The 21,247-nt window shown below is 37.2% G+C and overlaps 1 protein-coding gene across 9 annotated transcripts in view; it reads right to left on the minus strand.

Moving 5' to 3' along the window:
- KLHL32 (kelch like family member 32) overlaps positions 1-21,247 on the minus strand; it is a 121,373-nt gene that overhangs the window by 89,941 nt on the left and 10,185 nt on the right. For 6 of the 9 annotated variants that reach the window (XM_068677886.1, XM_068677876.1, XM_068677877.1 and 3 more), the window contains 2 exons: positions 3,147-3,235; positions 87-267 (listed from right to left, as the gene is read on the minus strand). In XM_068677886.1, the coding sequence (XP_068533987.1) occupies positions 87-267; positions 3,147-3,169 (204 nt within the window). In that variant the 5' untranslated portion in view covers positions 3,170-3,235. The remainder of the gene's footprint in view (positions 1-86; positions 268-3,146; positions 3,236-21,247) is intronic. The other 3 variants (XM_068677883.1, XM_068677881.1, XM_068677882.1) reach the window with 1 other exon arrangement.

Genomic DNA, 21,247 nt, shown 5'->3' on the forward strand with positions numbered 1-21,247 from the left:
CAACCTTTCTCCCTTCTACACTTGGAGTAATTTTCAATATTACTGTCAGAAAATAATAAAAAAATGATAATAATCTTTGGACTTACTCGGAAGTAGTCACTACAGGCTGCCAGGACTGCCTTATGTGCATGGAATTTCTGCTCTTCAGCAATAAGGGTGATATCACAGAGTATGCCATCACTTCGTTGCTGATTCAGGGCTGCCAGGACAGCATCGTTATGGGAGCTTGACTGACAAAGCCTCTGACCTGTCAGCATTTCCTGAACACTGAGAGGAAAAAGGGAAAAGATTTTATCAACTAATGTAGGAAACAAGTAGATTCTATCAGCAATATAAAACATTTTTTTCTTGGAAAGTCATGAACCATATCATGCAAAATCTTTTCACAGGACATCCATCACAAGAAAAGCTCAGTATAGCAGTATTATGAAACCTGATTATATACTCAGATTCAAAAATCTCAATCATTCTCATTTTCATTTGCTTCTGGATGTCAGCTGGACTCACGGAATTAACTCAAAATCATTGTAGAGCTAGATGAGAAGAATTAAGCTCTAGGTCAACAGAGTGACAGAAAAACAACTCTTGAGTACCTCAAATTAATGCATTAGTGGAAAGGAGCATGTATCTGTGTAACCAGCCCTACTCAAAAGAACAGACTCTTGGCCTCAGATGGCCTGTTTAAGCCTGATACTGGATTACTGAAAGTTTTCAGATGATTTAAGGTCATTTGCATTTATTTTACACTCAGGCCTTCCACCACCTCCAAATATCTCCTTGCATGAATGCAGGACTTCTGTCATCCAGCCTAGGATTGTCTGATTTCGGCTTCCTTAGAAATCAGACAAGAGGAGAAGGAATATAACTGCAGATGCATTTTTGTGTGCAAACATAGTCATAAATAAATACAAATAGAAACAAACCAAAAAAATCTGCAAAGTCTTTTTGGGACAAAACAATGCAGTTCATCTGAATTCTGTGAGACTTTTAACAACTCATATTGCCTGAGCATCTAGGTCTTTCTGGAAGATAAGTTTACAGAGTCATTCATGAATAAATCAAAGGGAAGGTATAAAAAAAGCAATTTGATTACAAGATAAATAAGCTCCCATCCTTCCACTAAAATCATGCAGTTAACTACATATACAAGCTATGGCAGCAGCTGTGTGGCTGCTGTATTCTTCATTCCCATCAACACTCACTCTGTATAATATATCCCACTCTTACCCTTTGGGCTTCTGCAAACTAATGAAGACCTGCCTTGCACGCTCTTTGCTCTAATCTAATCTTTGAAAAAAGACAAAAGCGAAGGTGTTATTTCTGGAAGAAGGATGGCTAAAATGAATTTACACATTACACATACAGGAGAACAGCCTGTATCTGAATTTCAGTGCCTTCTCTAATTGTTTAGGTTTCACATATGGATATACCCTACATTTCAAAATAACTCATTCAAATGAAACTTTGTCCTGAATTCTTCCATTTGTAGAACTCCAATTAAATTCTAATGGATAATTGTCAACAAATCTAACTTGTTAAAATAAAATGTAAATATTTCTGACAATTTTTCCTTTCTCCAACTTTTATAGCAGAGTGATTGAATCAAACAGATGCATTGTTTTTGGCAAGCAATGCTACCAGTTCAACTTGCTGTATAAACAAACAAACAAACAAACAAACAAAAAAACACTAATAAAACTTTATTCTTTCTACAGCCTTCATCAGCAACAATAAAGAATCTTTAATCAATGGTAAGCTATCAGTTTTGTTACTGATTCTCACAGAACTGCAGAATATAGTCTGCACAACCAGGTTTTCCCCTTTGTATTAACTACAAGAACTTGTTCTTCCTAAGGTAATTGAGGATATAATAAAATTGGAAGACTAACTGTGCAAATATTATGACCTAATTATATCTACAGGTGGTTTCTCCATACTTCTTTTTATAAATTATTCTCTCTCTCAATGTTTTGATTTGTTTTTTCATTCCTCTTACTTTTCTCACATTCATCTGGAAGTTAATGCATCTCATTTTGTAGATAAGGATTATTTCACTTAGTAGAAAACAGTTTGAAAAGACAAGGTATAAGGGTAATTTGTGTGTAGAAATTATGTATATGATCATACCTGCATGATTTTAAATTCAGTTCAAACTTAATCTTTTTTCCATTTGAATGACTGAAGTTAAAAATCAATTGCCTGTACCCCTTCTGTTAATAATGTACAAAGAATGTATACACATGCAAGGTAATTTAACTGGAATTTATAAGTGAAAATGCAGCAATTCACTAAACGTTACATGGCTACATTGTATTGATGCTGTCAGTACTGAACAGCTACAAAATCCAAGGATTTCCTGATTCTCTCCTGCTCCAGAGAAATACCAGGGAAAAGGTAACAGAAGTGGAATGGTACAATACCCTAATAATATCAGGCAGACCTCTCATATCCCAGATCAGCCTAAAAATGTTAACTACTCTGCAGAATAGAGCAGCAGTTGAACCTACCAGCATGTCAGACTAGTGCAAGGTTCTGCAGAAAAGCAACTAGATGAATACATTCTATTGAGTGTTTTTTCCTGAAAATGCTCCCAGAAATTAGTTAAATCATAAATATCAAGTCTCTGATGAGACAACGGGTAATACAGATGAATAAATGAAAAAGGATAAATTTGTAAGTAAATACGAGTGACTAAGACTCTATAAGAGGGAAAGAGACAGAATGTGAGATTCTGGAAGGCTGAAAGATGAATTTGGAGAGAATGCTTGAAATGGCTTCAAAGAGCTGGAAGAATAATGTCCTGAATATGTGAACAGTAAAAACATCAAAAATCAACAGGCACTAACAGCTACATAAATGTCAATCAGCAGTTGCTTCCACAATCAAAAACTCCAAGTATAGACAAGACCATAAACAAGATAACATATGAAGAGACTGAGACCCAAACCAATCCCCAGCATGTTTCTCTTTGCTTTCTAGTTGCCATTTGCCTCCAGCAATCTCTTGCAGATTATAACATGGATATGTATTAAATAATGACTAATGAACAAAAACATTAATTTCACATTTTACTATCTGCTAATTAATGCTTTGCTAAACATCACACTAAATGTGAACAACTTCCTACACTCTACCAAGTACTATACCTCAGGCACCTCTCAGATGGCATTTTTCAGTTTTGCTCTTCTGAATATCAAAGCTTATAATCCTGTAGAGAAAGCCGCAAGCATTCCAGCTAGAGAGAGAGAAAGGAGAGGCACATTAAAATTCAAAGCATACACAGCCTCAGCCTGAAAGATCAATACTTTTAGGAGATGCAATTCCAAAGCAACTTTTTTTCAAATTTATTGCAGAAAGAACATCATGTGGACGAGGTGCACATGATTTTTTTTTTTGCTAGACTGATTATAGCCTGAAAGTGGCCTTTCCTCTAGTCTTTTCTAGGAAATCACACCCTATTACCTGAACTTCCTGCACCTGCTGCCTTTGAGGCACGTGTCCTTCCTGCAAACTCAGAATCAAGTATTATAAGTATTACCATAACAGGGCAGATGAGGGGGGAGAGAAGTGACTTCCCAACAAAACAATTTTTAGAATAGGCCAGAAGCACCTACTGCTATTTGCTTACTTCCCTACATATTAAACAGCTATGAAAATCTCACAGCACTATCTCACAGTCCTTTGTACTGGCTAAGAAGCTCTGCCATTCAGCTAAGCTAATGCTTTGACTATATTAATTTTTCCTAAAGACACAACTGGGGGAAGAAGTATACTGTGTATACTCCAAAAGGCAGCTTCCACTTCCCCATAATGATAATGCTTGATCGACTAATTAGTGCTTTGATCAGGTACCACCATCAACCTGAATAAAAGCAAACCTGGCAAATACGAACAGTAAAGCACGGATGGACAGTATGAACAGATTTAATAAACTCTGTATTATTCCAAAAGGAAAAAATATTAAAATGACTATATCAACTAATGTGTGCTGCTTAATGACTACTGAAAGTTGCTACAACAGAAAGGGTAAAGGATGTTGTAACAGAGAATTAATCCCCCAAGTTGTCAAACCATTACAGATACCACACTCATCTCCCAGTACCTGAATAATGTGACTTTTTCATCTCTCCCAGTTGCCATGTGTGGTCTGTAAAATCAGTCATCTCTAATACAAACTTTATCCGCTTTCCAATTACAACGATGCCCTATTCCAGGTGCTATCAGAGGTGTCTACTGAAATCAATACTGAAACACCACAAACATATTTAGGGAGTATTACTAATCAAACAAAGTACAAATAATCCAGTTCTTTACTTATGGTAATTTGTCCTCAGTTTTGTCCTTTAATCTTACATAGACTGGCAGTTTTACTTTGAAAGCCACTACAGTGACTTCAGGGAGACTCCCTAAGAGATGCATGAAGGCAGAATTAATCCATTAGTCATTCCCCAGATAACAAACAAGCAACCTGCAAGAAAGGAACAGTAATCCCATTCCTATTTTCCTAAATTACAGTTCTTCATTATGCAGACAAAATTGCAGTTCCTACTTGCCAGAGAGGCCCAGTGATGTCTGCCTTTCTGCAAGTGCTGTCAACTGCTCCACAGCAGCAGAAGAAACAAGTAATATCATGCAAGAGTTTTCAATAGAGGTTGACAACTTTGTTCAGATGGATTTTCTTGGAGACAATAGACACAACATTCTCAAGAATTCCCTGTGGATTTCAAGCCCTTATTGCAAGCCATAGAAGAGTAACAGCCACTTGTCTGGAGCACAAGAGTGGCTGAGGGAACTGGGGCTGTTTAGTCTGGAGAAGAGGAGGCTCAGGGGAGACCTTATTGTTCTCTACAACTACCTGAAAGGAAGGTGTGGGAAGCTGGGGGTTGGCCTCTTCTCACAGATAACTAGTGATAGGACAAGAGGCAATGACTTCAAGTAGCACCAGGGGAGGTTCAGGCTGGAAATTAGGAGACATTCCTTCTCAGAAAGAGCAGTCAGGCATTGGAACAGGTTGCCCAGGGAGGTGGTGGAGTCACCATCCCCGAAGGTATTCAAGGAAAGGTTGGACCTGGTGCTTAGGTATTCAAGGAAAGGTTGGACCTGGTGCTTAGGGAGATAGTTTAGTGGGTGATAGTGGTGGTACGGGGATGGTTGGAACAGATGATCTCAGAGGTCTTCTCCAATGTTAATGATTCTGTGATTCAGTTGAGATACAATTGTGTGTTTTGGTAGGCGTAACACAGTTTTCATCCATCTCATTCTCAAAAATAGCCTGGGATAGGCACCTGCAATATTAACTACATCCTGAACAGCTGAAGCGTCCATAGAAATAATTTACTGAAAACAGTGTTGGATGGCAAAATTTTAACTAACTGGCAGCACAATCAACACATGATATTTAAACTTCATATATCAGGTATTAAAAAAAAAGGGGGGGGGGTTAATATAATAGTCAGAAGAAAGGTACACTACTTCATCTGCTTATTTAAACAATGTTTGCATCATTTGATGCAATTCACAGACAATAAAGTATTCATTGCAATAGAGAGATTTGAGAATTGGAATGTCTCCAGATTTTTCCTACTTTTCCCTAAAGCCTATATGCTGAGCAAGAAGGTGAGTTCATCGAGAACTGCCAACAACTCAGTTGGATGCTTAGCAATTTGGCTCACACAGTGCTTCTCAGGAATCATGGAATCACAGAATCGGTAAGGCTTTGGGCAACCTGGTCTAGTGGGAGGTGTCCTTGCCCATGACAGGGGGATGGAACTGGATGGTCTGTAAGGTGCTTTCCAACCTGAGCCATGCTATGGTTCTATGAAATATGTAAAATATACACACACACACACACAAAACACCTGCATAAAAATAAAGAACACAGCTTATTGGTTTTCTAGCCACTGCCCAAGTCTAAAGCAATCCACCTTGACATCATCTCTGAATAAAATTATTTTCTTCAATCACAGGGGATCAGAACCTTATAGTTTTCTGAAGAATAGAGAATGGAAAAAAAAATAAAAATCAATGCTTCTTCTCAGATCAAATTTCAGAAGAGAAAAAAAAAAAAAAAAAATGCTCTCTAATGCTCCCAGACAACCTGATGACATTTTCGAGAGGGCTTTCAGCAAGGTTTGCCAAAAAGCACCTAGGATATACTGCCTTGGTTTTCCACATTGGTTGACTTGCTTCCACAATGAGATCCAGAGGCAGCACATCAGCCTAATTGCTCCCTTGAGGCTCCTAAGTACTTTCTCTCAGCTTCTGTCCCTCTTGTGATCTGAAGTCAGCACTAGAGAAATAGAGCTCAGTAAGATGTTAAACTTCTTGATAAAAAAAAAAAAAAAAAGACACATCAAATTTCAGCAGACCACCCTCCTTCCTACTCATCGTGGCACAGTAGGAACAAGCATTCGTGTAATGATGAAATCCCCTGAAACAAGCAGAACTCAATTCACTTTTTTTTTTTTTTTTTTTTACATGTAAGCTTGAGTAGAAAAATAGGAAATATGGATAGATCTTTCTTCCCCGCAATCTCCAATTTGCCACTTTTTAAAGTTGTGTCCGACAGGCTTGATACTACTGGCAAGTGCTAGAAAGTCTTACAACAGCCAGAGTCTGGTAAGGGAAAAATGAAATTCAAGCTTTCTTTGATATTTTCTAGAGATCTAAACACTCTCATCCACAGAAGAAAGAAAAACAAACAAACCAACAAAGAAAAAACATGCACTTACATATGGATGTGCTTTTTTGCTGGGACAGCTCTGAAATCCCTTCTATCAAGAGCTTTTTTTTTTTTTTTTTTCCCTGCCTTCAAATATCTGGATCCATCTTTTTTTTTTTTTTTTTTTTTTTTTTTTTTTTAAATATATGTAAACTAACTTTCATTGGTACATAAGGAAAGTCTTTGTGTTAGGATCCTTAAATGGAATGACAATAGTACATTTTAACTACTTTAAGTAATTAAATTGGTTTAAAAGATTAGTTTATAAATTTAAGGATAAGACTTTCAGTTTAAATGGAAAAACTTTAATTCCACCTAAATCCTTCTGTTCTAGTAAAATACTCCATTATGCTAGAAAGATTAACAAGAAAAATATAGGCCAAACAGAAAACTCTCTGGATCCTAGGTTTGAGACAGACCCTAAATTTGCCATAATACTGTAGTTTTTTTTGTTTATTTTTTTCCTTTTTTTTTTTTTTTTTATTATACCTGAGACATTTACTTCTTCCAAATTGGCAAGGAATAGTAACCACTGCTGCTATTATATTACACAACTAATTTTTGTTTTGCTTCTTTAGCTTGTTCACAACATAAAACAGTGGAAACGTTTCAAGTCAGAAAACCTAGCAATGATCTAGTAAGTTTCAAAAAAATAGAATTTGGTGGGATGGGGCGTGTCAACCTGTAGTTTTCCATGAAAGCACAGTGTATGTGGGGATTTCAAAGATAAACAATTCAAAAGGAATCATACTGTCCAAGCAGATGAAAATGTGCAACCAATATATCAAAACCTGTTCTGCGGCAGCCTCAAGAAATGTCAGGCTTTCTATAGATTTTTAATCTTAGCCTTATAATGCATCAAAGTAAAAGCTAGTTTGACGCTCAGAAAATCCTGAAGCACTGTGCCACTCAGCTGCATCCTTAGCATACTGTCAGGCTATGCTTCTTCTCTAATCTAAATTAGCACTGTAGTTCAGGAGTTATTTGTCCAAAGATTTAAAATAAAAATGGTATTTATTTAAGCACTATTTCCTACCTTAATTTAGTTGACTATAATATTGATTTGGAAATATTACATACGATGTATTGGGCATTTGGAGCAACATATGAGAGCAGACTGCTGAGAACCTCTGGAGATGTCTTCAAGTGGAATAAAGCAGCTACTGCTTTGCCCCGCCAAGGCAGCCCTTGTTGCTTCACACAGACAAACAGAGCAACAGAAAGACTGGCTTCTCTGTCTGGGAAGATTTAGGTTCTTCATCTCCTAACAAAGGATGAGGCAAGAAACTTTGGGAACTGTGAAGTCCTTTATGCTAAGACCACTCAAGAAGGCCTTCACCTTTCAGCTTTTCACAAATAAAGTTGCTGATCTAATATCAGCAAACTAAACCAACAAAATGGCTCTGCATTAGCCAAGCATTACTCTAACAAAAACTCCCATAAAGTATGAAAAGCCCTCTTTCTCCCCCTTGAATTTTTGCTTTGGACTGGGCTATCCATTTTTAGTTATTTCCACGCTGTCTAAAACAATACTGCCTACCAAAAATCTGTTTTAAATCATCAACTTTAACCATTCAAACCAGCTACCTAAACCTTATAGACTAAAATGTTTACCCCAAACCCATTTCACGTATGTAGCTTATATTTTTTTTCCTAAACAGAGTTTGTCCCATGCCAGTAACTATTAAAACCTGCTGATTTGTAAACTTCCCCCTAAATCTGTTTATTGTGAGGATTTTTGGTTGCTTTTGTGAGCACAGATGATGCATTTTTTCAGTTACCAATCTTTCATTTTTATACACTTAAGATTCTTAATTCTGACTCTTAAATTGTTAGAAAATGACTCAACTTTATGATTATTAAATTTGTAATGTGCCAAACTAAATCTGATAGAAACTTACAAAAATTCACCTACACAAACTACTTAATAAGACTACAAATGCTCAATAAAGAATCCCTAAGTTGAAAATGCAAAATCTCTTATTTCCAATTAGTTATCTCCTTTCCCCAAGTTATTCCTTTTCCAAATGTGTATTTCAAGCATTGAAAAACAATCCCACTCAAAAGCACATTTCTTCACTTTAAGTTAGAAATAATAACAACATGGATTAGGTGCGAAACAAACCAAAGGGATCGTAAATATCACATTACTCTTTCCTGCAGAACGACAAAATTTTGAACCAAATAGTTATGGCGTGAAGGTAGAGCATTTGGACTCCATGAAATATTACTTTCCCTTTGACAACTTCAAATATCTGCTTTAAATTTGATCTTCATGCAATCTTAAACATCCTTATTTAAAAAGAAAACACAACATTGAAAAAAAAATAAATCATATCAGGAGTATACCACATCCATTTCCTTCGAGAATGACTTCACAGCACATCCTGAAGGAGGCTGTAACAGACTCAGAATAAGACCATTAAGATTTACCCACGGCAATTTTCTGTCCTAGTTTAGATCCTTACTCAGAGAGCTTCTAGATTTATCTTTAACATACTCTGGCTTTAGTAAGTCAGAATAAATCATGCTTTTAAGCTTGACCATCCCTCAGAAAAAGAATTGTCAAGTCCTATCAGAAACAAGATGCACATATAAGATGATTATTCACCTAGAATAAAGGACAGCACTATCTTCTAATTTTTATCAGAACTGCTAAGTGAATTTGTGGAAATGGAACCCCTTGGAACAAAACTAAGCAAAAAAGGTTGGTCGCAAACTTCCTCTTCTGAGTATATTGAAACACGTCTCCTGCCTGCCTGGGAGACATTACTTTTCCCCTTTAATGTCTTTGAGAATCATTGTGGTTTTTTTTCTATTCCATACAAACATTTTCAAGAAAGTCACAACTGTGAGGAAAGCTCTGCTACTGCCCCATGTTGTCAGTGAAACCATAACTCAGACCAACTGCAAGTTTTTCATCTGATTTAGTGCCTAAATACAGTCACTTCCAATAGAAAGCATTTATAGTACAAAAAAGCAAACAAAAATACATCTAACCTCCTCTAAGATTTAGTAGCAATTACAATACCAAGGGAGAAAAAAAAAATTAAAAAAAAATGATTTGTTTGGAAAGTCATGGGGTCAGTCAAAACAATGCAAGAAAACATTCAACAAAATCAGTAAAGTAAATCAAATAAGTAAAAACAGAAAAATCAAAACCTTATGCTCTTCTGATTAGCTACAAGCTATTTTCTTGTGCTATCTTCAGGCTACCAGCTACAGCCAATTAGAATTATTAATCTTGTTGTCTATCACCACCAAATTACCAAATGACTTCACAAATCATTAAGATTTTAAACCACAGATACAAAATGAAACCACAGTGGTAAAGGACGTACAAGCAGAAACACAACTTCATCCATATTCATGTGTGTTTTCTACGTATTTTAATACATTAGTATTCAGAACACTTTCTGAAGAGGCATTCAGATGAAAATAGATACTTGGCTTATGCTTGTCTGTGGTTTACACTTGGTTATACTAGTCTGTGTAACTTTAGGCCTATTTTATATACACACTACCAGTTGAGCAAGAGGTGGAGGCACTCTGCTGATAAAGCCATATGCAGAGCCATATGCAGACAGGTAACGGAACAAAGTAGCACACTACACAGGAACAAGGAAACAGTCCGCAGTTCCATGGGAAACTAGGCATTTGAAGTTCAATGAATTTCAATAAGTTGTTTCTTCCAAGATGCACCTATATTGTTTAATACTTTTCATTAAACAAACAAAACAAACAAACAAAACAAAAAAAACAGTTTCATACAACTATAATAACCATAGCCGTCTGAATTAACAGCTTAGCTTTATAGAGCCACTTACTATTGCAATAATTTAAGCTGCAATACTAATCACCTACCTGCCAAGAGGAGAAGGCCATTCCCTACAGCTGACCCATGTGTCATTATTAGAGAACTGTCAGGAGAACAATATTATAATTTATCGTCTCACCATTCTGAAACTCTGGCAACAAATACATAAATCTCTCTAAAAATAAAGTGTCTAAACCATACACTATGTCCACAGTCATTACGAAAGCTCAGAGCGAAAGCTCCATGGCAGTTTAGTTTTTATGCACACTGCAGCTGGCATGAACCTAGCTCACCTTGCCGAAGTATAATTTCAAGATTTTTCCTGTAGAATGCAATAAAGGAAAAGATAAGGTGATTTAAATAGTTTGTAACTGAAATTTCGTTTTTAACTTCACTTGCATTGTTTAATTGAATTAAAAATAAATAAATAAATAAATGGGGGGGGGGGTTGTTGTTACACAATGTTTTGTTGATTTGTTGTTGTTGTTCTTTAAACCCAAGCATTTTTCTTCTGGGAAATTTGACAAGTTTGTAGCAAGGTGTGGAAGACTTCCTTAAATGAGGTCAGAATGATTTATACTGCAGAGTAACAGAAACTGAACTAGAGAGATCATAATTATTTCTGCTGATAACTAGAGAAACTAATACTGAAATGGACACACACGAGCGAGGTGTGCTCTGAAATGCTGTCAACTTCATCAGTGACTCACTCAGATAAGCCTGAATTTTCAACTGTCACAGCCATCACAGTGCTTTTATTGAACACAGCAATCATTCTTTTAGAGTAGTGAGAGTCACAAATATGTGGGCATGTTTTTGAAACCCCTTCAAATCTGCATATAGAAAATTTACATGTGAGAGGTATACAGTACAGCAGATAGTCTACAGCGAACTTTTATATTTCAGACCTAAGTAGTAAACATTTTCTGCTTGAAAACAAAAAATGCTGTAGTAAAGCATAAGTGATTGGTGGATAGGAGATGGCCTTGTGAGGAGACCAGTTATATGGCTGCATGCTACACTACCCTGAGAAGATATATTAACTTAAAAACATTCCCAGTGAATATTTATATTTCTTTCATTTATACTTATTTCAATAAAATTATAGTGAGTTTATACATCTCTATTGAACTTATAATACTTTTTCAACTTCTTACAAAAAAGAGCATTCATAAAATTTAAAATAAAAAAGTAGTAAATTCCTAAGTAAACATGACATTAAGAATGACCTTCAGTAGCCACAGGGTGGCAGAACTATACTTCAAGATAATCTATACTTCCAGGAGAGTGACCAGGATACTTCAAGGAGTCTTTTTTTCCCCCTCACAGAATAATTACTATGGGACATAATGTTTGCTATCTGTTCAGTGTGTGCTTTCAACACTATGAATAAAAAACAACCTATTTTTATTTTAAGTTTGAAGTTCTCTGTACATAAGAGTATGACCAATCAGCACTTTTCCAAATCAAGTATTGCAAAAGCATAGTAATAGGCTTCCACGTTTACGTTTTGATAATCTAATCATGCCATACAGTAACTGGTCAAAAAATCACTATCAATTTTACCTATCATTCATTAAATCCGTATGATGTCTTTCATATGCATTAACAGTCCAAAGTAAACCTTTGTGATGTCTCTATTGGAAGCTGGAAGGGTAGGTAACTTGACCCACATCCATTCCTAGAAGGGAGGGAAAGCTTCATCAATATTAGCAAACTTAACATTGCCAGTACTGGCTAAATGCTCAGTTCAGGAGTGATGACTAGGAAAACAGAAAGACAGACAAAGAGTCAAAGGCAGGAACAGATCCTGGACTCAAACTTGCAGGTGACCAGAATAAAAATAAATTAATTAATTAAAAAAAAAATAAAAAATAAAAAACAAAACAAAACATCATGTTTCAAAGAAAATAAAAAAATAAAAAAAAAAAAACTAAAGAATCCATGTCCATCCCATCTAGATTTTGGAAGAGAAGACAAGATCTTCATGTTTTACATCTTCCTTGTGGAGAAATATCTGCAGAACAGCCGCCTGCACTTTCTGCTGACTATACTGGATTATAATGGATAATGCCTGACAGTTTACTCAGCAGCAGAGCTCAGTGCTAATGGTTCCAGTTCGGCTGTTGTTACATGTGGTCGGTACAGCTCTTCCTGATTTTTTTACATGTCCAAAAAGTTAAAGACAACAAAACTAACTGCTCCAATGCACAAACTGAGGTTGAATATGATTGTCTTACTACAGGAAAGGCACTGGGTATTTCTAATTCCAATATTTCCTAACACAGGAATGTTGGATTAAAAAAAAAAAAAAAAAAAAGATTTTTTTCATATGGTTTATGTTTGTATTAGAGAAGCCAACGAGGGATAAAAACATGGAAAAAACACATATACAACCTTCCCTAACACTCTTTTTCCTAATGCTGAGGTTATATCAAAACTCCTGTAAGCCTAGTTAATTCCATTCCAGCATAAACTTGTATTACAGAGATGCCTGTATTACTGTTAAGCTGCAAGCTGCTTTAAGAATAAAAGGAATTTTCACATGTAACTTTCAGTACTATCCACTTTTAGTTGATTTACAATTTTAAGTAGGGGTGCCCAAACTTAGACAGAGCTTTGAAGTACATCCAATTAATCTGGACCTTTACCTGAACTCAGAGTGATTAAAAACACTTTTAAATTGAAAAGACAGATTTGATAGAAGTATTAGAGAATTTAATTGGAAAGAAAAAAAATCCAAACTATAATGAGATAATGAGAATAAATAAGGTTTACAGACAAATGTGTTTCTGGCCATTGTGTTTGGGGGTGAAGAGAAGGGAAAGAATGGAAAGGGCTGCCTGACCCCATATACATTGCCATCAAGAAATCCCAAAGTGGTAAAGTATGCCTAGTCATCTCTGCTTTTTGGGAAGTTTCTCTTTCGGGTATAAATCCTAACAGGCGTCTGCTCCCTGCTCCTTTCATGAGTCTCTTAGGCTTTTCCATAGCACTGAAAGTTTGCAGTTCCTTGCAGCAATTCTCTTTTCCTGTTAGTCCCAGGTGTTCTTCCAGGTGGAAGCTCTCCCTCCAGGATACTCAGATGCCCCAAGTGAGGAATAATCTCCTCTGCCACCTTCTATCTGCCCCTCCACACACTAATCAAATACTATCTCTTCTGTGATGTTATTTATTTATCCTCCACAGTAAATGTCAGAAAGTTTTCCTCCAAAAGTTTTTTCTCCTCCACCTTATAGTAGACTCTGTTCCAATTATTACGGTTTACTACTACATAGTGTATATATATGTCAAAAACATATAATCTGATAGGACGTACAGGACAGACTGGCATCTGATTTTGTTTCTTTCTAGGAGAAAGAGACAGCTGTGGTATTTCTTAAAAGGATTCATCCAGTATCAGTTATACACATGTGAATATACTGACACTGTCATAGTTAAATAATCAGTGAGAACTGTAAAAATGCTCCTGTATGTTGAAATTCCATGCTTACCTTGAAGAAAGCTGTGAGACCTTGTCAGAGAAAATACAAGATAGCAGAGATGTATATATGCAATTTTCAATACTGCTTGCTGCATACCTGTCTCAAAATCGTGATCATGCAAAATCTGAACTTTTGAACCTGCACCACTACATCTGCAGCGGTAACTTCTTTTGGCACCTTTTCTTCAGGACTCTCACCATACATGACCTATATCTTTTTTACTCCAAGCTTGCATTAAAACACCCAGAAATTTCATTCAGAAGTGCTGTAAGCACCATGGTTGCAGACTAACAAAGCATTAAGCCTATGGCATTCTGGAAGGTCACTGGTTTCCCTCACTACAATCCCATACCTATTATCACCACGATAGATGGTTTCTCTCAGTCCTTCACCATGTTGATCTGGCTTCTGCAGATCAAGAAAGCATCTATTGTTTAGAGGAAATATAATTTTCTACATCAGCTACACTACCCTTTTACTATAGACCACTTTATTTCTTACGTTCACTGCCTGTAACTTGTTTACACAGTGCCTGCTACCTGTATAACCTTAACCAGCTAAGCTAGAAAAGAACACAGATAAATCTCATCTGGGATGGGAGAAGTACTGCAGAAGGAGTCAGAGGAAGTTGTGGTTTACAGATCTACGGGAAACACAAAGGAAACATCAGGCCACCCAACCTCTTAGCAAGGAAAAGAGCTGAATGACCCGTCCAAGCTGATGGTAGAGTTAGTATGGCCTTTCCCTCAAGGAATTCATCCAGAACTTTTACTTAGGCTTTGTACAAGACATCTAGACTTCGTACTTGCATACTTTATTGAAACAAGATTTCTTTTTTTCCTCTGGTCCTCTGCTCAACATATTTCCCAAGTCTAGTGAAGACACAGCCTGTATTCCAGTCCAGCTACCTACAAAATGTTCTGACACTGCCCACCATCAACACCCCGTGCCAATCCAAATAAAAATTCCCCTCAGAGCAGAAAAAACACACCAGGAAGGAGGGGAGGTAACAGTTAATATAACTGAAACAACTCATTTTGAGAATGCATGTGATACATTTTACAACATGACTCATATCTTTGAAAACATGTTTTAAGAAACTTACTTTAAAATAATGCTTGTAATAAAGTAAAAGATCACTCTAATTTAGCTCCATCAATTAGGTTACCAGAAAGACATTCCAGTTCTTGTTTGCAAACACCAAATTTCAATGTGCTCTACTCTTTTTCAGAGTCAATCCCATAAGCAATACTTAAAATCCTTCAGGTACTTATGCGTTTCAAGACAGACTGTTCAATGGATGTTTTATAAGAAACCTGTATAAATTCACAAGTCAGACGTGACTAGTAGCAGCTGTCAACATATTTGGCTGCCAAAAGAAAGACCAGTTACAACGACAGCTCCAGGAACTGCATCATATGCTGTCACTTCTCAGCAATAACCCCGTCTCAGAAATGGGTATGTGCAGGAGTACCCAGTATGTTGCAGAGATACTATAAATGGAGACCTCTCTAGTGCTGGACTTCCTATCAGCTCTGTTCTCAGCTGACCTAATGAGAAAAAATACTCTAAGATTTCCCATTTCTGTAGCAGTTCTGTAGCAGGGCTGTAATACACGTTTCACGTACAAGCCAGCTTACAAAATGCCAACTCAACTTTCTGGGCCCAGCTCTCAGGACAGAATCAGGTCTCCCTACCCCCAGGGCAACACCTCCATCACTGGGTTACAGGCACCTATTCCTACCCACTGTCACCCTTTCTGACCCCCTCATAGTGGGACAATAAAACACATCAGCACTTCTGTCTCTATTTTTCTTCACACAAGGTGAGATGAGAAGTTTTGAACACCCATCACTGAAAGGACAAGTGAACTCAGATCTATAATTAGGCGAGTGCTGTATCAACAGCTCTTAGATATATATATATTTTTTAATCTTTAAAAAAAATAAGGAGAAGAGGAATTTTAAAAGAAAGAAGTAAATCACTTGTTTGCTGAAGTAACTTGCTGCCTGAGTTCATAAGGGCACTATGAATCCGGGTGCTTTTGAAAGACTTAGAAATGCTGCAGTTAAGTGCTTACCTTCAGAAGAGTGAGGCACGTTAAACACACACACCTCTGACTTTTTGTACCAGCTAGCTTAGACATCATGTTCTTCCTTCATAAACCTGCAAACAACTTGTGGCCTGTTGAGTATCCTTCTTCTTAAGCATCTATCACTACACAGACATTGAACTTGGACCCTCAGCAAACCTCTTAGGGTTTGAAAATACCACTCCTGGAACCAAGAATAAGATGATTGTGGAGACAGTCAAAAATGTCTAACCAAAGCCAGTGAATTGCATGCCAAGCTAAACACTGCCAATCGTAATTCCTTGTAAATTTCTGGAGCTCAGCTTTTGCTGAGGCAACATCCATATACCTGACAGTATGAAAAATGTAATGAAGAAGGCTCTGAGAGCACTTGCTCTGAAATAAGGTATATATATTAAAATTTCAAGGACATTGTTAAGAATCACTGAATGCTACAAACAGCTATTCATAACTCAAGTTAAAATATTGCTTTTTCAGTAACTTTAGCTGGAATCTAGCTTTTTACACTTAAATACTTGGATAGCAACCCTTGCAGAACATTCAAGTCTAAGCTTTCATTGGTAAAATACTGAACAGCTACCATGTTAGCTGGTAACATCCAAAACCCATTCCACTATGATTCTCAAACAAATAAACAGAAGTCTAGCAAGTATTTTGCAAGTAAAGAAAGATCCACTTTGTTTCATGACAGATGGTATTGACATTGTTTTTAACAGGAAAAATGTGTCTTTGTTATTTCAAGCAACTGTATTTTTATGGTGGGAGAGAAAAACTACCTACTACACTTGAGTCTTCACCTACAGAGGTGCAAGTGAAAATTTAGCCATGAACATCAACCACAGAAAGCTAGAGGTTAACATGAATTATTCCATCTAGCTTCCCAGCATCTAAACAGCCTGTGAACTGAGCATCCTTTCCACCTCCAGAACTACAAACACTCACTGAGATAGACATGACTACAGCCTCACTACTGCTGAAACCCAATTAGCCTGGGAGAAGTGTTTCCAGCCGGTCCAGGGTGAGGACTCCAATAGAATAAATTCCATCAAAACCCCAGCACATGCACATGCCTCTAAGTCTCTCTTCAAGAGTCCTGGTGGAACACGTTTATGAGTTGTAGCTTTTCCATTTATTATACCAGCCTAAGAATCCTTTGAACATCTAGCTGGAATCAATATTGATCCAAAGCAAACATGCCATAATACTAAAGGATATGCATATTCTTTCGTATTCATTTGTGCATATTTGTCATATTTGTTTTGTTTCAAGCACTGGAAAACCCAGTAGCTATTCTAGTGCAACTGCGATTTATATGAAGTTTGATTATTATTTCAGTTAATAAACAAAAATAATACTTTGTAAGCAGTATATTCAAGCATTAAGGATTTTTTGGTTGTTGCTTTTTTCCCCTCAACTGAGCTCAATTCAGACTTCAGTTCATGATACTGTCATTTCGTTTACTGTCATACCAGACCCCCTACTAAGACATCTCCCTGAGGAGTTGAGAGATATCATGTAAGTCATACATACAGGATATCCAGTCTCTTCCGGATCAGCAGCTAGATGCTTGGCACGATAGCACAATATCAGATAGCACTACACATCCATGTTTAGGCAAGTAACTGAGCCCTAAACGACTACTGACAAAATGTGAAAAAAAATCAGTAATTATTCAAGAAAATACTCTGACAGAAGTTCATCACTTAAAGGAACTCCAAATAAAAAATTAATAAAAAAGCTTTGTGCATAAGTGCCCAACAATCAAAGATTTTGGGTTTTAAATACAATGCTGCCAAGTGTCAAAAGTACAGGGAATCATTTAGGATATGTCCAAAGTAAGCCATGCTAAGAAACCTCCTGGAGAGAGAATTCTGCTAAGTATAATGGCTGAGAAAGCCACAGCAAATACTGAATATTCTGAATTAATCCTAGAGATTGAGAATATCCACTAACTTTGACAAAAGACATTATATCCTACTATTTACTTCAGGTCAAAACATACTACTTTCAAATTCATCAATAATTTGGTCAAAGTCTTGATCAGAATTAGGCTGAATTCATAGTTAAACAGCCTACATTTTTGTGAATCTTTTTATGTAACATTTCATATCTTTCTAGTAAAAATGCTGTTTTACATTTGAAAAAAATAGTGAAATATTAATATTAGATCTTTTCTACATATGCAGCTAGGTGAATTATGAAAATGCCTTGCTATTAGGCAAGCAGATCTCAACTGGTACTTAAGCATTAAGCGTTCTCACTAGTGAAGAAAGAAGAAATCAAATCTGGAAATAATTAGCCACTCATATGTAAAAGGTTTTCTTGCAACAAAAGGAGTGGAGCTCTTTTTGCAGTGGGAGGTAACCTAATAATATTCTCCCCAGTAGGAGAATTTAAAATTATAGAAAATAGAAGAAACAGGCCTTTGGGTTTGGAGAAGCAAGCAAGCCACAACTAGGCAAAGTTGGGATAGGTACAGTCCCTGGAGAAGATGTACTTCACCTGGAATCCAACCAATGGTGTTTAACATAAAGCCAATGTCAAATATAGTTGCATTTTCATATTTGTATGCTTGGAGGGCATGGTGGACCTCTCTATCAAAACCAAACTGCCTGGCAGGGAAGGAATTCAAAATCAAAAATGGAAAGCATAAATTTCAAACAGTACAACAGTGGCCTGTTACTATTATAGGGTATTCATATCCCAGAAAACAGAGACTTCCCTGGATAGTTACACCAGAACTCTACAAGAGAGCCATGGAGACATTTCTTCTCCCAGATTTTTTCTCCATGGATATGTCCAAGGACAAAACAGCTCCTTCACCCCTAACAATGTTACTGAGGTCCTTTGAGAAGTCAAAGTTCAATTTGGAAGACTCACGATCTTCCTATCAGTTCAGATGAGCCCAGGAAAGGATCTATGTGGCTGTAGAGCTGCCATGCTGAAAGGCAACTGGGGTCCTGGTGGATACCAAGCTGAATATGAGTCAGTTGTACACTGCTACAGCAAGGAAAGCAAAATGCATCCTGTGCTGCATCCACAGGGTTTTGCTAGCAGAGATGGAGACAGGATCACACCCTAAGAAGAGCTTGTCAAGCTGCACCTGGTGCACTGTGTCCCATTCTGGCCCCTCACAATTCAAAAAAGATGCAGACAGACTGGAGAGCGTCCAGAGGAGGGCCATGAAGATGATCCAAGGGCTGTAGGACCTGCCCTATAAGGAAAAAGTTAAGGAGTTACGTCTTTCCACCCTGGAGAGAAGGCTCAGGGGGGACCTCATCACAGTGCCCCAGTACTTAAAAGGCAGCTATGAAGAGGACAGATGCTCCCTCTTCACCAGCAGCCACATGATGAAGACAAGGGACAATGAGTACTATTGCACTAGGAGATGTTTCATCCTGATATAAAGACGAAACTTCTTACGGGAAGAATCACTGTCACAAATTCCCCAAGGACATGGTGGAGTCCCCATCATTGTGTAATTTGAAGACAGAACTGCTGAATCATCTCATCCAGTCTCACCTTTCACATTTTCAGGTTGGGCCTGATTATCTTTTGAAGTCCCCTCCACCACAGGTGATTGAACAACTGATTACAATCACTTTTCATAGAGGTGTTAGGGCTTTTTTGTAGCAGAAAAGAAGTAACACTGAAAGCCTGATTTGACTAGATCTTATGTTGTTAATTGCCTTAACTACGCACTTTATCTACAAGGATATCACATTAGCATTTTTAATTATTTAAAACGCATTAAATATTGCTGGTACCAGCATGATCAGAGTTTATCTTCTTAATAATTATTCTTGTTTGAGTGTAAAGCATTTGATTCCTGCTGCTATGAACTATTAAAGCAAAAGCAACTTCTGCTAACATAAAAGGGCCAACTGATTTCAGAAAGGAATAATGACCAAATTAAACTGCATATACCCAACAAAACAACACTATTTAAAATAGCTTTTTTAATGTGCTAGAAACTTCATAAGCTTTTTTACACAATCAAGAGGAGTCTTAACTGCTGTATTTCACTGTATACTTCTGACCACTCCGCAGGACCGCTATATATATATTTTTAAATTTCACTAATTCTTTCATTAGTTCAGATTCCCAGTCCCTAATCCATATGGAAGCTACCTATGTTGCCTCTAAATTTAGTCCACAGCAAGTAATAAAAATTAAATATATTAGTGCTAGCACCTCTCTAGAGGAATGTCTACATGCAACAGCATCTTCACTAAAAAACAACAGACCTACTAAAGCACAATTTGACACCATAGAACAGCTTGGGTTGAAAGGGACCTCAAACATCATCTAGTTCCAACGTCCCTGCCATGGGCAGGGATGCCACCCACTACATCAGGTTGCCCAGGGCCTCATCCAACCTGACCTTGAACACCTCCAGAGATGGGGCATCCACAACCTCTCTGGGCAACCTGTGCCAGTGCCTCACTGTCAGAGGCAGAATGATGTAGGAAGAAAAAAATGCCAACTCAGTCTCTAGCACTAGACAAACATTTTATTGCAGTCAAAGGTAAGAGGTGATCAGAAAATAAACACGTTTTAAGGTAAGGAACAGTAAAAATAAAGCAGTCATGATTTCCTTTCCTGTCACCAAGTACAGCTCCTGGAACCAAACTGTACCTGAAAGGAAGCTTTCATTTCAAACAAAGAATAAAGTTTCAGGTCTCAAGGCTGCTGAGAAAAAGCTTGAAAACAATCTAACAACAGACTTATGAACTATTATGAAAAGTGTCTGAATTTATTTAATTACTGATGTCTGGGAAGTGACTTCCATTGTTTGAATGCTTAAGGCTGGCAATGCAGATATAAAAAGCCACTGAATTATGCAACAGAAGGAAGCTATTCATCTTGAACTGGGAACAGAAACACACACGCTAGCCCAAAAGGTGCTGACTGGCACAAAGTTGGCTTGAAGCACCCACCCACTCTCTCCAGTGACAGTCCAAGGATTCTGGAGATAGATCCAGGGGCTAAGAGGATAATTAAATGGTGCTTGATTTTTCCCTCTACTAAATGGCACGTGAAAACCTGGATTTGAATCAGAGGATTTGCAGGAGGGACAGACTGATCCTTACCTTGCCAATGAACTGAGTAGTTGTATTGTACGTGTTCCA

Source organism: Anas acuta, chromosome 3, assembly GCF_963932015.1.
Source record: "Anas acuta chromosome 3, bAnaAcu1.1, whole genome shotgun sequence".
Taxonomy (NCBI): domain Eukaryota; kingdom Metazoa; phylum Chordata; class Aves; order Anseriformes; family Anatidae; genus Anas; species Anas acuta.